At 47.2% G+C, this 15,081-nt stretch overlaps 1 protein-coding gene across 2 annotated transcripts in view; it reads right to left on the bottom strand.

Annotated features, from left to right (window-relative positions):
- Positions 1 to 12,541: 12,541 nt before the first annotated feature.
- Gprc5d (G protein-coupled receptor class C group 5 member D) overlaps positions 12,542 to 15,081 on the bottom strand; it is an 11,101-nt gene continuing 8,561 nt past the window's right edge. The window contains exons 2-3 of one of the 2 annotated variants that reach the window (XM_055611994.1): positions 14,133 to 14,200; positions 12,542 to 12,613 (exon numbers count right to left, since the gene is read on the bottom strand). In XM_055611994.1, coding sequence (XP_055467969.1) covers positions 12,542 to 12,613; positions 14,133 to 14,200 — 140 coding nt within the window. The remainder of the gene's footprint in view (positions 12,614 to 14,132; positions 14,201 to 15,081) is intronic. The other variant, XM_055611999.1, reaches the window with a different exon arrangement.

The following is a 15,081-nucleotide window of genomic DNA, read 5'->3' as shown; positions in this document are numbered from 1 at the left end:
CACACACACACACACACACACACACACACACACACACACACACACACTCAGGGCTGACGAGTGGGGAAAGGTGATGAAGGTCGGAGATAAAGCAGTCAGCAGTCTGTGTGTGTTTCTGGTCTTCACGGGACGCATGCTCAGAAACTGGCAGTATAGCCGAGTGTGGTGGTGTGCACCTCTGATCCCAGCACTGGGGAGGTGGACAGATGTGGACTTCTTTGAGCTCAGAGCAAGTTCCTGCTCAGGCAGGGAAACAGAGTGACATCCTATAGATAGCCGAGGGGAGACCAGCAAGACAGTGCTCGGCCGAGTGACCGCCAGGATCCAGTTCACGATTATCGAAGTCCACGGACATCAAGGGACTAACAGATTCAGCCGGATGGTTTATCCAGATCTGCCTAGGCTGTTCATGGAGGGGCTATCTAGTTTCATTATATTTTATTTGCATATCATATGTTCAGGTGTGTGTGTGCGTGTGTGTGTGTGTGTGTGTGTGTGTGTGTGTGTCTGCATGTGTGTGCACCTCTGCATGTGTGTGCCTGTCTGTGTGGAAGTCAGAGGACAACGTTGAATGTCCCTCAAACGTCACCCACCTTAGATTGTAAAACATTTCTGTCACTTTATTTATTTATGTGTGGGGTCCCATGTGTGTCATGGACATGTGTGAGTCCCAGGGATCAAACTCGGGTCATCAGCCTTGACGACCAATGCCTTTACTCCTGCACTCCTCAGCTGCCGAGATTATTTTAAGACGGGGTCTCTTACGGGCTTAGAGCAACCGCTAGGCGGGCTGGTGGGAGGCTCCAGGGATCCCCCTCTCTGCCCCTCTGGCACTGGAATTGTAAGCATGTACCCCCACTGCCATCCCCCTTCCCCAACATGTGAACTCGGGTCCTCATGCTTGTGTGGCCAACACTTTGCCAAGAATCATCTCCCCAACCCCACAGTTAATGTACAGTTCTCCTTTCCTCCACCGACAAGGCAAGTCAATTCCCCAGCCCTTCACGCCAGCCCGGAGGTGCTTTCTGCTCTGCTTTGGAAGTGCCTCCCTCTTTAATGTCACGTGATAGTCCACGCTCTGGCTGGAACATCTGTTTTTCAGAATAATTCTCCCCCTCCTAGTTTTGTGTTTTGGTTACTGTTTTCATAGCTGTGACCAAACACCCGGCAGGAAGACTTAAAGGGGGTCGAAGGTCAGTAACGGCTCATGGGTTTGGAGGGTCAATGCGTGGTCACTCGGCCCTGTGTAGTTGGGAACATCGTGGTGACAGGAGCATGTGGCAGAGAAGCATCTTCATCTCAGACGGGAGCAAGGACCCAGGGTCACGAGACTCCCAAGGACTTGGGGACCTACTTTTTTCAGCTAGGTCCCAGTTCCTAGAGTTCCCAGATCCTCTCCAAATGGTGCCTCCAGCTACATACCGTCTCTGGCTTTCTCCCAGGAGCGTGGAGGCTACAGTGTTTGCCGGACCGTATTTAATATTATGTCACAGTGGGTGAGGTGATGAGGTGGCACTTGTTTGGAAGGCCCTTGAATTTTATGAACACCAGTGTGCCCTCCTATGCACACACAGGAGCATAGGTACGGTCAATAGTCAATGCTTCACGCTGCCTGAGTTAGTTCTCTCGGCATCTGCCTCTAGTCAGGGTTTCTGTGTGTATTCCTGGCTGTCCTGGAACTCTCCCTAGACCAGGGGGAACCTCAAACTCAGAGGTCTTCCTGCCTCTCCCTCTCGAGTGCTGTGATTAAAGGCATGTGCCACCACTGCCTGGTACCTGAGTTATTTCTTTATAGAAACTATTATTAAAATATTTTGCATGTGCGTGTGTGTGTGTGTGTGTATGTGTGTGTATGTGTGTGTGTGTGTGTGTGTGTGTGTGTGTGTACTATCGTGCACACGTGCAGGTCAGAGGACAGCTTTCAGGAATCAGATCATTCCTTCCACCAGGTGGATTGCAGGGACTGAAGTAAGGCCGTCAGGGTCGCTGTGCAGTACCCTCAGAGCTATCTGGTTGGTCCTGGAAAGTACCAGTTTTTGAAGTTTGGCCCTGGAAAATTTTCTGAAGTACAGAATGCTATTCTATGGGGCCAGTAGAGATGGCTCAGTGGCAAAGATCTCTGGCTTCTCTTCCAGAGGACCAGGTTTGAGTCTCAGAATCTACATGGCAACTCACAACCATCTGTAACCCCAGTTCCAGGGGATCTGACACCTGGCAAGCAGACAAGGAGACAAGCATGCTGGCCAAACATACTGGGTGGTTTTATGTCAACTTGACACAAACTTAAATAATCTGAGAGGAGGGGAACCTCACTTAAGAAAATGCATCCATAAGATCAGGCTGAGGGCAAGACTTCAGGGCATTTTTTAAAATTAGTGACTGATGGAGCAGGGCCATCAATCAGGGCCTGATAGTTTTAAGATTCCATGAGAAAGCAGGCTGAGAAAACGATGATGAGAAAATCAACAGCCCTCCTCAGCTTCTGCATCAGCTTCTGCCTCCAGGTTCCTGCCCTGTTTGAGTTCCTGCCTTGATTTCCCTCAGGGATGGACTGTCACCTGGAAGTGTATGCTGAAATGAAGTCTTTCATCCCCAAACTCTCAGCACAGCAATAGAAACCTTAACCATGACAACATGCGTAAAATAAACCAGGATAAAAGGCCACTCCATGCTGTTCTTTGAGGGTGACTAATTGCATAAAATGGAACCCTGTGATTTGTGTTAGGAAGTAAAATCAAAAAGGGCTGCGGGCTGGGTTTGTGCAGTAGTTTGGGCGTCTTCACAGGCCCATGAAGTCTGCTTGCTGGGAAGCTAGACTCTGGGTCCAGCTTGACCTCATTTACTTGGTGAGGGAGGAGGGGAGCTAAGACTGTCCAGGACCTATGATTGTGGGAGTGGAAGTGGAAGTGTGTGTGGGGGGAGGTAGGGAGAAAGAGGGGTGGTGGTGTTAGCCTCTCAGCAGCTGGAAGAGCTCTGAAACCAGCGACCTGGCAAAGCCATCAACAGGAAACACGTTATGATGAAGCTTGACTCAGTAGAAGAATTTTGGGCCGATATTAAGTTACAGTTCCCAGAGTTTTGTCTGTGAGAGTGGGTGTGTGGTGTTAATCTCACAGATGTGGTGAGACGGTCCAGTGCAATCGTGGCCAAATTAATCCAAGCAAGCTTTGTTTGTGTACGTGGGCTGTCTGCCTCCCCTAAGTCAGGGTTCAAAAGATCAACCCTGGACAAGAGGAAGATAAGGTTTTTATATTTCAGGAGTTTCCAGATGGGGGATTTGGCAGGCAAAGAAGTGGGGGTCACAAAAGCAGAACGAGTGTAACAAGTTGGTGATAACAATCTTCTGAGACAAAGGCATGTTTGCAAGCTGGTGCTAATAAGGAAGTCATAACAACAAGGTGGTCATAACAACCTTTTGAAACAAAGGCATGGTCACTGTTTCCCGGGACAAGCCTTACAGAGCATTTGTAGCCAAGCTTATAGGTGGGCATGGCCAAATCCTCGAGAAACAGATTTAATCATAAGCAGGAATGCCTTTACTATAGGATGTGCTTTAAGCTGGGAGGAGGCAGGCTGGCTCATCAGCGGGCTGAACTGTAACATACCTCCTAAGCGGTCCACAGCCTTTCAGACATTCAAATCACAGCACAGGGTCTAGCTTCAGCTGTCCACCCTGGCCTGGAACACACTGAGGAAGCACAGGCTGTTCTAAAGCTCACGGCAATACCCCTGCCTCAGCTTCACCAGCATGAGCCATCGGATCTGTTCCCCTGCCCCACCCCCAGCTCCCCTTGGAGACAGCGCTTCTCTGTGTGGGCAGGCTGGTCTTGAACTCACAGAGATCCACCTGCTTCTGCCTCCTGAGTGCTGGGATTAAAGGAGCGCACCACCATACCTGGCTTCAGATCTGGTTTTGAATGTGAACTTTTTGGAACAAAGTTTGTTTTATACACACATTCTCTCTCTCTCTCCCTGGCAAATTAGAATTTTGGTGGTATCGCTCCAAGAAACACAGCGCTCAGGTTTTCCTCATCCCTGCTCAGGTGCCATGGACCCTAGTTAGCCCTCAAATGATTTCCATGGCTTCAGCTGATCAGCCAGCAGTTTTTTCTCTCTCTCTCTAAACAAGAACATAAGCCCAACATGATAAAAACAATTCTCAAAAACCCGAGGCTTGGGGGAGGTGGGGAGATTCTTCAGTTCTCTGGTTGAATGCGTTTCCTCACGTCCTGGTTTATTTCCTAAAGGCTTTGCTTTTTTTGCACTTGGGAGAGCGCTGTTTCCACGGAGAACATGGAGGAGCACATCTGAAATATGAAGGAGACGAACCCCCCAGGCCAGACACTCAGAGAAGATGCAGAGACTGAGGCCCACTGGCGGAGACCACACCACCCCCGTTTGTACATTTTCACAGCCTGGGAAGCCAACGGGAAGTCGAATGAGTGCGGTCTTTGGCTGTGTGCTGTAAGATGCCGTTACAGTACACGCGCGTGCGCAGACGGAAGCGTTGTGCCGCAATGCGGAAATCTGCCGGATTCCTTCAGAGCTTCTTGCTGATTCTTGATTTTGGTTGTTTGTTTTCCTGTGTTTGAGGCAGGATCTCCTGTAGCCCGGGCTGGTCTCCAGTTCTTTATGAGGCTGAAGATGACCTGGGCTCCTTACTCTCCTGCCTCCACCTCCCCAGTGCTGGTGTTATAGGCAGGTGCCACTACTCATGTGTCAATTCAAAAGTTAATATGCTGTGTCGGAGAGGTGGCTTCGTGGGCAAAAGTGATTGGCCTGCAAGACTGACCACCCAAATTCAAGCCCTGGGTCCCACAGTGGAAGGAGAAAGCTGACCTTTGACACGCCTCAGGCTCAGTACTCAAGGGCCTGTGACACAAAAAGTCAGACATTGAGAGAAATACTTGATGCCATATTTTAAAAGTTACAACCACTGAAAAAGAATCCGTAATGAGCAACATGTCAAATTTTGATAAAAACAAGCTTTTGTGGCTTGGCTGCTTTCAGACTGCGCTGTTGCATAAGAGAACCAATTAGGCTTCTGTTTCCAGGCTGTGTGTGCCTGTGTCCCTCTGGGTCCCTCTTGCAGGTTTATGAAGCCTGACAGTGGGCAATGAGGGATTAATAGTTTTGGGTTTTGGAGCTGTTTTACAGGTGTGTCTTATTTACGTGTGCGTGCAGGGGAGTATGGGCAGGTGCTCCAGTTCACACAGGGAGGCCAGAAGGGAGTGCTGGATTGCTTGGGTTTAGAGTTACCCTCTTTTTCGTCCTTGCTCAGTTTGTTAGTTTGTTGCCTGGGGGCTGTGATCTGAACTCTGGTCTTCAAGATTGTGCAGCAAGTACTCTTAACGGCTGAGCCATCTCTCTGGGCCCCCTGGCCCAGCCCGGCTTTCTAAGCACACTGCAGCTGTGGCTGGCCTGAAGCCCACTGCAGAGCCTCATTTGGCTTCAAACTTTCAAGAACTTCTTGCTTCAGCCTCCCAAATTCTGCCACTGCAAGCAGGAGCTATTCTGCCCATCAACTCGAGTCTTTTAGTTAACTTTTTCCTCTTGGGACCAAACAGGGAAGGTTTTAATTTGTGAGCACAGAGGTCACATTTTTTTTTTTTCCTTTGCCTAAGACTGTGGGTGCCTTGGAGGCTCTGGCCCTCTGCACAGGTTTCCCTCGAATCTGCCATCTGCGTATGGTTCCTGTTGGGATGGAAGCCGTGTGTGTGCACACTCCGCTGGCGCCTAGAGCTTTCTCCTGCTGCTGCTCCTGGTGAGTTTCCGCTTGAGGCGGTTAAGCCACCATCATGCTGATGCTTTAGATAGAACTTCATGCTTTAAATAAACACTTCATAGAACCTATCCTTACAGGCAGAGATGTTGCTGTGAGGTTTGAAGGTCCCCTGCTTTAGGAGTTGAGATGGGCTTGCAGTCACCACCTTGTGCTGTAGACAACTCACTTTTTTCTTTATTTTATTTTTGTTGTTTCGGGACAGGGTTTCTCTGTGTAGCCTTGGCTGACCTGGACTTGATTTGGCTGGCCTTGAACTCAAAGAGACCCACCAGCTGATTACAGACGTGTGCTACCACACCCAGCTGAAAACTCATTTTTCTAATCACTAAAACAATGGAAACTTTATTTAGCCAGGTAGTAAAAGTGGCTTAAGTTCTTTTTAAAATTTTTTGAGATGATGTCACATGTAGCACAGGCTAACCTTGAACTCAGTATGTAGCTAAGGCTGTCCTTGGACTTCTGATTTTCTCTCTCTGGGGTTAGAGATTTGAACCACATAGCTTAGGCTCTAATAGGGCATAATCATTTGATATATCTGGTGATATCCAGTGCCATTTCCGGAATGCACTTGGAAGGCCTTTAAGAGTGAGTCTGATCAATTTTAGAGCTTCTATCTTGAAGCTATATTCCCACAAGGCTCAGAGTACATTGGTTAACACATTGAGGGAACCTCAGAGGAGTTACCAAAATGGGTGGATGCTAAATTAAGGAATGAAAACACGGTCTTCTTGGATTACTTTGGGTTCCCAAGGGTGGGAGCCCAAGTTTGAATTCTCTGCTTCTCTCTCTGTGCTTTCCATCTGTCAATAGTTTGTGGTTAGCCTTCTGTCTGGCTTGGCTGTTGTGTGTGTCCACTCTGTCTGTGGCCTGGCTGTTGTTCCTTGGTCTGTGCCAGAATCTGTGCCCGTGCTTTTCCCTAACAGAGGGCTTTGTTCTGTATTTATTGAACAGTTTAGACAGTGTGGTGTAGAAGAGAAATGAGGGAGTCTTTACAGAAATCATTACCGGAGTCTTACAGGGGAAGATCTGACTCCCACTGACCCAGAACAGCACTCAGCACTGCAAACAGATATTATCAACCTAGATCTGTTTCATGCTTCCAACACTTAGGGGATATTTGTCATTTAAGGTTACCTTCAATCTGTTGGCTGCTTTCAGCAAAGGACGCCACAAAAAAAACCATACATATGCAATATTACAGGTCAGTGGCATTGACAAGGACCTAATTTAAAATCCAAGCTATGAATTATCTTAGGCTGTAAAAGCTGATCGCATGGGAAATGCAAGTTGGCGGAGTGAGGGTGGTTACAATGTTCCTTAAAGGCACATTGAACTTAAACAGGCTGTGCACACAGTAGGGCAACAGGTTAAGTACAGGGTCTTAGATGAACTCATGTGTATTATTAACTTGGCTGCAGGGTCTGGCAAAAGTTCAGTCTCCTTGGAATCAAGAGATAATTTCAGAAAAGTGTATTGCCAAGTCAAGGGATCTCGAGGCTGAGGGATGGGAAGAAGATGAGGGCTGGAAGATGGGGAGGAGAGCTGTGAAACCCTTGACTTCTGGACACGACACAGTTGCTGCACTCATGAACTCACAGCAGCTGTGTTTAACTGTTCAAGAGTCCAGCTTGGATGGGGAAGATGGAGGCCTTGTCCCTAGCAGAGGAGCTATGGGCAGTTAACAGCTACCAGAGAAGGGAGAGTCACTTTTCTTCATGGGTGTGTCTCCTGGCAAGGTGCCCTTGCTGCAGTAATAACCCCACGCCCATGCCCACGCTCAGGAAAGCAACACTAGTTAAGTTCAGTGGGTAGTAAATAAGAAAAGAGAGCCAGGCACGGTGCACACCTTTATCCCAGCACTCCGGAGGCAGAGGCAGGCTGATTGATGTGAGGCCAGCCTGGTCTACAAAGCGAGTCCAGGACGGCCAGGACTACACAGAGAAACCCTGTCTCCAAACAAAAACAAAAAGAAAAGAAAAGAAAAAGAAAAGCAGGAGAAGGAAGAATTCACTGGGAAAAAGTTAAGAAGGGCGTGAACTTTGACGGCAATACGTCATATGCTTGTACAAAATTGTCAAAGGATAACTGAAAACGTTTAAAAAGAAACAAGACAGGGAAAAGGAAATAAATTCTTAGAGGACATCACAGCGACCCGATCACACTGAGCTTCTTGGGATACTTCGGAGGTCAGTTTCATGGAGGATATTCAATACGCTGGTTTAAAACCTAGTTCTATCTTTTGTTTATTTTCCGCACAGATGCGTGTGCCACTGTGAACATCTGAAGTCAAAGAAGACCTAGTAGGAGTTGGTGCTCTCCTTCCACCATGTGGGTTCTGGGACTGAACTCAGGTTGTCAGCCTTGGCAGCAAGCACCTTTACCCCCAGAGCTGCCCCACTAGCCCCTGAATGCTGTTTTGTTTGGAGCAACTGAGCATCTTTGCACCCCCTGAGAGAACTGCTTGGACATCCTTTGAGCATGACAGTTTCGAGGTATCTCACATAAAGCACAGCTTAATTTGAAATATTGTGTCTTTGAAGAGTGGCTGCCAGGATTCCTCACAAGAAACCAGAGCTGAAAATTGGGCTGGCCCGTTAAGATGTTATGAACTGCTCCAAGAAAAGGACTTAGAGACGCTTTATTTTATTTAGTTATGTGTGTGAATGGAGGTGCCCACAGAGGCCAGGGGTGCTGGGATCCCCTCTGAGCTGGAGTTATACGTGGTTGTGAACTGAAGTGGCTACTGAGAACCTAAAACGTGCCCTCCGTGAGAGCAGGAAGCCATCTCTCCTAAGGCTTATACTTAAGAGAATATTAGCCCCCAAATATCTTTGTTTCCTTAAAGAATTTTGATTCCTTTTGTCAGATTTGGTACGTAGCTACCCTATCTCCCTATGGGGAGAGGGAGAGAGAGAGAGAGAGAGAGAGAGAGAGACCCATTGTAGGAGGAAAGAACATACTGCTGAAAGTTGTTCTCTAACCTTTACATGTGTCCTGGCACACAGGCAAGCTCATACCTGACCCCTGACCCCAAGTACACTAGAATTTGAGATTCTCTCTCTCTCTCTCTCTCTCTGTTCAGCCACTAGTGACAGGTACTCCCTGGGCTGAGGCCCTTTTCTCCATATGTGAAATGAAGAAGCAATGTCCTGGAGTTATCTCTACTTTGTCATTTACTCCACAAGAACACACACCCTGCTAAAGCAACGCTGTCTGCCATGTCTAGGCTTGAGTCCTAGAACTATTTCTAGTTCCTCGAAGATGCTCAGGATATGTTTGTTGCTAGGGAGCAAACTGTGCTATATGTTGGCCATGAAAGGAGCTTTCTGGCACACACACACACACACACACACACACACACACACACACACACACTTGGAGCTTGTGTTCTTTTTCACTGTGCCGTCACATAGATACTCAACACTCATAGGTCTGAATATGTCATTTGGCTTTCAGGGGCTCACACCTAAGCGGCTAATACAGAAAGAGAGGCATAGAGAGGCCTTCTAGGTGGGGTGGCCTAGACCCACCACTTAAGACTACTGAGTAGTCATCCCATTTCTTTGAGTTCTGCTTTCTGTTTTGCAAAGTAAGGGGCCACATTCAATCCCCAAGGGTCAGGCGCATATCCCTGGCTTTGGTCCTTTTGTGCCTGTGGCCTATAAGAAGTTAAGGACAGATGAAACCATTGGGAGAATGCGGTGTTAGACACGAAGGCAAGGCGATTAGTAAAAGACAGCAGCTCATCAAAGGCGCCTCTGCAGGCAGACAGCCTTTCTCGGTCCCTGCTTGATGCCCTCTGTGAGCAACAGCTGTTGATGGCACATGGAAGCAGGTCTGCCTGCTGCCTTCTCGGCTCTAGCTGTGCCAGGGTGGCAACACTGTGGGGGGGGGGGTCACCTGCTGGACAGTCCATATTATTTATCTTGCCCAGTGTTGTGGCTGTGAGGACTCTGCTACCATTTTATAGAAGATTCTAGGTCTATCAGCATTTGACTCCTTCCCAGCCTTCCTTTTCCTTCTTTCCTTCTTTCCTTCTTTCTTTCCTTCCTTGAGGCAGTGCTCCGCTATGTAGCCCTGGTTGGCCTGGAACTCCCTCTGAGGCTAGCTTCAAATTCCAAATCCAAATCCAACACCCAGCTCTCTATAATCAAAATTACATTTACTTATTTGTGTGTGTATGTGTGTATGGGTATGGGCTATACCTCAGTGTGGAATTGGTGCTTTCCTTTCTCTGTGTGGTTCCCTGGGGGAAATGAACTCATTAGGCTTGGCAGCAAGTGTCTTTACCTGATGAGCCATCTCCCCTACCTGCTGCCTGCCATCCCTCCATTCCTTCCTCCATCCCTTTGTCCATCCTACTCGTTCATTCTTTCTTCCTTTCTTTACTTCTTTCTTTCTTTCTTTCTTTCTTTCTTTCTTTCTTTCTTTCTTTCTTTCTTTCTTTCTTTCTTTCTTTCTTTCTTTTTTCTTTCCTCCCCCTCTTTCCTCTGTTTTCCCCCCCCCTTTTTTTTTTTAGGTTGTCTTGAGAGGGATGGGGATCAGACCTAAGGCTCTGTGTCTGCTGGGCAAGCACTCTACCATTGCACCACTCCTCAGCCCTTCAAAGGGTGCTTGAGGCAAAGTGATAGACACTCCCCACCCACTAGGATGCCATTGTGAATGTCAAACCACCAGAAAACAACAAGCATTGTCAAGGAGGCAGAGATACTGGGATGCTCTTGCCATGACTGACAGACATAAAATGGCGTAGACATAAACAGCAAACAGTAGAATGTCTCTACAAAAAAAGTTCAGAATGGGGCCAGCAAGATGGCTCAGTGGGTACAGGGACCTGCCTCCAAGCTTGATGACATAAGTTTGAGCTCCAGGACCCCACACAGAAGAAAGGGAGAACTGCCTCCCACAAGGTTTTTGCTGACTTCCATAAGCAGGTCATACATTAAGCCTCTCCAAAGAAATACATTTAAAGTTTAATAATGTAATACTTAGAAATGAAATGCTTACCTGGTAATGCAATCTCCCTTGTAGATACAGATAAAAGAGTAGAATTTAAGATACTCTGGAGCCATCTATAGCGTTATCCACAGTGGCCAGAAGTAACCCATACATCCACATGACAGAGTTTCTGTGCCTAGAAAGTGGGTCATAGGTGTACAAAGCGATGTTAATTACCTTCGAAACGGAAGGAAATCTTCTGGCAGCTGAGAAAGGAAGTTCATCATGGACTTGAAGTTTCCCTGGGCTATATCATAAGACCCTGGCTCAAAAACAAAACAAAGAAAGAAAGAAAGAAAAGAAAAACCAAACCCACAAATCAAAACAGGCCTGGGAAGATGACTCAGTGGGCGAAGTGTTGGGGTACAAGCATGAGAATGCGAGTTTAGATGCCCAGAATCCATGTAAAAGCCGGACATGGCCGCAGTGTCTGTAACCATCGAGTGCTTCTCCTGGGAGGTAGGAAGCACACAGAGAAGAGCTGAAAAAGCGTGTGGGCCAGGTAGCTTGGTCTACACAGCGGCAAACAGCAAATGAGATTTCGCCTCGAATAAAATAGAAGCAATGACTGACACTCATTTGCCCTCTGACCTCTACATGCACACCCCTCCCAGCCCCGACACTATATACACAAGCAAACAAGCAGACCTCAGGAAACAAAACAGAGGAATCCCGTTACAAATAAATACAACATGGCGGTGGGGGTGGTGCTGGAGAGACTCAGTAGTTAAGAGCAATCGCCGCTCTTGCAGGGGACCAGGGTTCAAGTCCTTATTACATCAGATGGTTCCTGTATGTCCAGGTCCAGAGGATCTGACATCATCTTCTGGCTCTACAGATACCGTAAAAACATGCTTTACATACAGCCACATAAAATACTCCAAAGTACCCACACATATAACATGGGCAGATATTGAGGCTCCTAGGCTAAGGGAAATAAGGCAACCACAGAAAGACAAACACTGTAGAAAGTATGATTCTGTTATAGGAAGCATCTAGAGTTGTCAAATTCACAGAAAGGCGAATGGCGGTGGCCAGTAGTGGGGGTGGGGAGGGACTCTGTGACTTAGTGAGTGGAAAATTTCAGTTTCTCTGAATGAGAAAGGTCTAGGAGCCTTTTGAATACTACAATGTGAATGTAGCTAACAGTACTGAGCTGAACTGAGCTGTTTTTTGTCCCCCCCCACTTTGGAAACAGGATGTTACTCATCCCAGGTTGACTGCAGCCAAGGACAAACTTCTTACCACCAAAGCTACAGATCACTGGCACTGTGATTCCAGGCATGTGCCACTGTGAAGGGCTTGGACTGAACCCTTAAATGGGCTTAAGATGGTAGCATTGATTAGGCATGGTTTTTCGTATAATTGAAAAACCAGCAGAGATGTAATCCAGTTCCAAGTAGCTGTAAATCTCTATGCTTTGTCACGTCAGAACGACCCCCCATTTCTTCACAATGAGGTGTTTATTTCAGTCCCATTAGTAAGAGACACCAATTCTTCCAGGCATTGCTAAGATTGAAAAACTGTGGTTAAAAAAATGCAAAAGACACAGTGATTAGGGTGGCAGCAAGACTGTAATTATGCAGGACATGATAGCCTTCAGAGGATGGGTCCAGAAGGGTGGAAAGGCCAAGAGGACAGAGAGAGAGGGACAGGACAGACACTTCATTGACAATGTGTCCAGGGCTCTCCTAGGCCTGCCAGGGCTGTGTTGAGCAGAATAGTCTTCCAGTCGTCCCTGTTTTATTTCAGGTAGTTTTATAATTCTGCATCTTGCTGTGGGCTTAGTGTAGCTCGTGGGATGAGATACTCCTTGCTGGGATCAACAGTCTGGAAAGGAAGGAAGGGATGTTGTTAGCAACTTCCTGAGGCAAATATTATCATTTCATTATCATTTAATTCTTTGTTAGTTCAAACAAACAAACAAACAAACAAACAAACCCTACCAAATTGTCCTAGTTTTATTCCTGTCACTGTGATAAAAAAAGAAAAGAAAAGAAATCCTCACAAAAAGTAACTCAGGTGTCAAACTGTTTGTTTTAGCTCACTCCAGGTTGCAGTCAAGGTGGCAGGAATTTGAAACAATTTGGTCATCACATCCGAGATTAAAGGCAGGCGGAAATGAATCCATGCTCAGAGAATGAATGGGCTCAGCACTCTTTCTCCTCTTACATGATCCAGGATCAGGCAGGAGCCTAGGGAGTGGTGCCACCCACAGTGGGCTGGATCTTCCCACACTACATAAAGTAATTAAGACGATCCTCTGCAGATACGGTCATAAGCCAAGTTAACGTAGACTCCTTCCTTGAGGATCTTTTCCCAGGTGATTCTAGGCTGTGTAAAGTTGACAGTGGAAACTAACCATCATACAAACCTATTTATATCAGGTGCCAGTGTTGGTCATTAATAAGATTTTTTTGGGGGGTTGGGGGCATAGGCAAGGCCATTGAATAGCTGATTCCTGGAATTTGAAATACACCCAAGAAACTCTTTGCAGGAATGGATAAAAACATTTTTTTTTCCTCTTGTGCAAAAGCTCCTCATCCCCACTCCCACCCTCCTCTGCCAAGGCTAACTAGAGTAAATGACACATGGCTATATCGTATTCTAAGTCTCATTCAGGGGGACACACATTCTCAGTTACAGATGGCTGAGCTTAGCCGGTTGCCTTATAAAGTTCAGTGAACAAGTGATCGAAGACTGGCTTTTAATCTTGGAATGCAGTTGCTTGCGGTCCCCACAGAGAAAGAGGTTCTCCCCGGGGTGGTATTTTTGGGCTCTCCAGAGCTGACTGTCTTTAAGGCATCCCAGCTCAATGTGTCCAGCGTGATATGTGACGTCCAGCCTACTCAGTAGAGGACCCTCTGTTTTTGCCTGAAAGGATTAAAATTGGTTTATCCATCTGGGTTTGCAGATGGTGATGAGGCCCAGCCCTGTTCTCAGGATGGCCAGGGCTGTCAGGGCTACACAGTGATTCACAGGGGAAGCTGAGGGTGCAGGGGATGGATTTAGATGGCCGACACTAAAAACAGAGCCAACAGTCACAAGTTATTTAGAGTCTTCCATTGACACCGGAAGACTTAACCAACCCTCCTCAATGTCATACAGACCTCATGCATGACTTGGTCCTTCCTGGGAAAAATACAGTGAGGTGCTGGTGGGGAAGGGGACTCACTGGGTTTAAAATGAGGCTAAAAGAGGCCTCTCCTGTGCCATCCTGGTGTGGCTTGAGGCTGGCCTACCCTGCCTGTCCTCCCTTGGGTCTGTAAAGTCATTGGACGCAGAGCCTGAAGACCCTAAGGAGAGATGTGTGCATGTCCTCCTAGGTGAATGAGTGGAGCACATTTACCTGCAGCTGAATGGGGGTACCATGTGCAGTTAGAGCTACGTCCTCCTGAGCTCCATCACTGTCTCGGGCTGAAAGCCAAAGGAGGGAAGGGCTGTATTAGTGTTGGAGGGCCACTGGTCTATGAGGCAGCTCAGTGGTTTGCAAAGAGGCTCTTCATTCCTTAAAAGGACTACTTGGTTGTGGCAGCTATTAAAAAAAAAATCCAGTGGGTTTGTTCATTCATTCATCCACTCATTCCCTCATCTGGTATTTTGAGCAAGATGTCATGTAGCCTGGGCTGTGTTCACTGTGTAGCTGAGGCTAACTTTGAACTTCTGACACTCCTCCTTCCAGGATCGGATACTAGATAACAGATGTGCACTGCCACATCCAGCACTTGAAAACCTTGATTTAAGAAGAGTCTTTTTAACATGTATGAAGAAGGCTGTGTACGGATGGGACACGTGTGTTCAAGAGAAGCAACTGCAAAGGCAGGAGAGCCATTATGGCTATCACAAAAAGGACCCAGGCCTGGGCTGGAATGCCCCTGCCTTGGCATTAACAGTGACCTCTGGGGTCATGCACTTTCAACAGTCACTGTAGGCTGACTTCTGCACGAGCTTGGGTTCATTTTTGTCATTGTTGTTTGAGAAGGGGCCTACAACGTGGCCTAGGTTGGTTTAGAATTTCCCGTGTAATCTAGACTGGCTTCAGACTTTTGGTGATCCTCCTGCCTCAGCTTCTTGAGTTGTTTGGTTTATAGGAGTGTGTTGCAATGCCCAGATCAATTAGATCCAAATTTTAAAACTGGACATAACAAAAAATCGTTTCCAGAGTTTGCCTAACATTGGAAGTCGCTGAGTTTGATTCCCAGCACCACAAAGGTGAACATCTAAGGAACACACATGTATATACACACAGATATACAGGCAGGCACACACACACACACACACACACACACACACACACA

The sequence above is a fragment of the Psammomys obesus genome, unplaced genomic scaffold (assembly GCF_907164565.1).
Source record: "Psammomys obesus unplaced genomic scaffold, mPsaObe1.curated_primary_1811, whole genome shotgun sequence".
Lineage (NCBI taxonomy): Eukaryota > Metazoa > Chordata > Mammalia > Rodentia > Muridae > Psammomys > Psammomys obesus.
The sequence above is the reverse complement of the archived record's forward strand: the minus strand, read 5'-3'. Positions and strand labels throughout refer to the sequence as shown.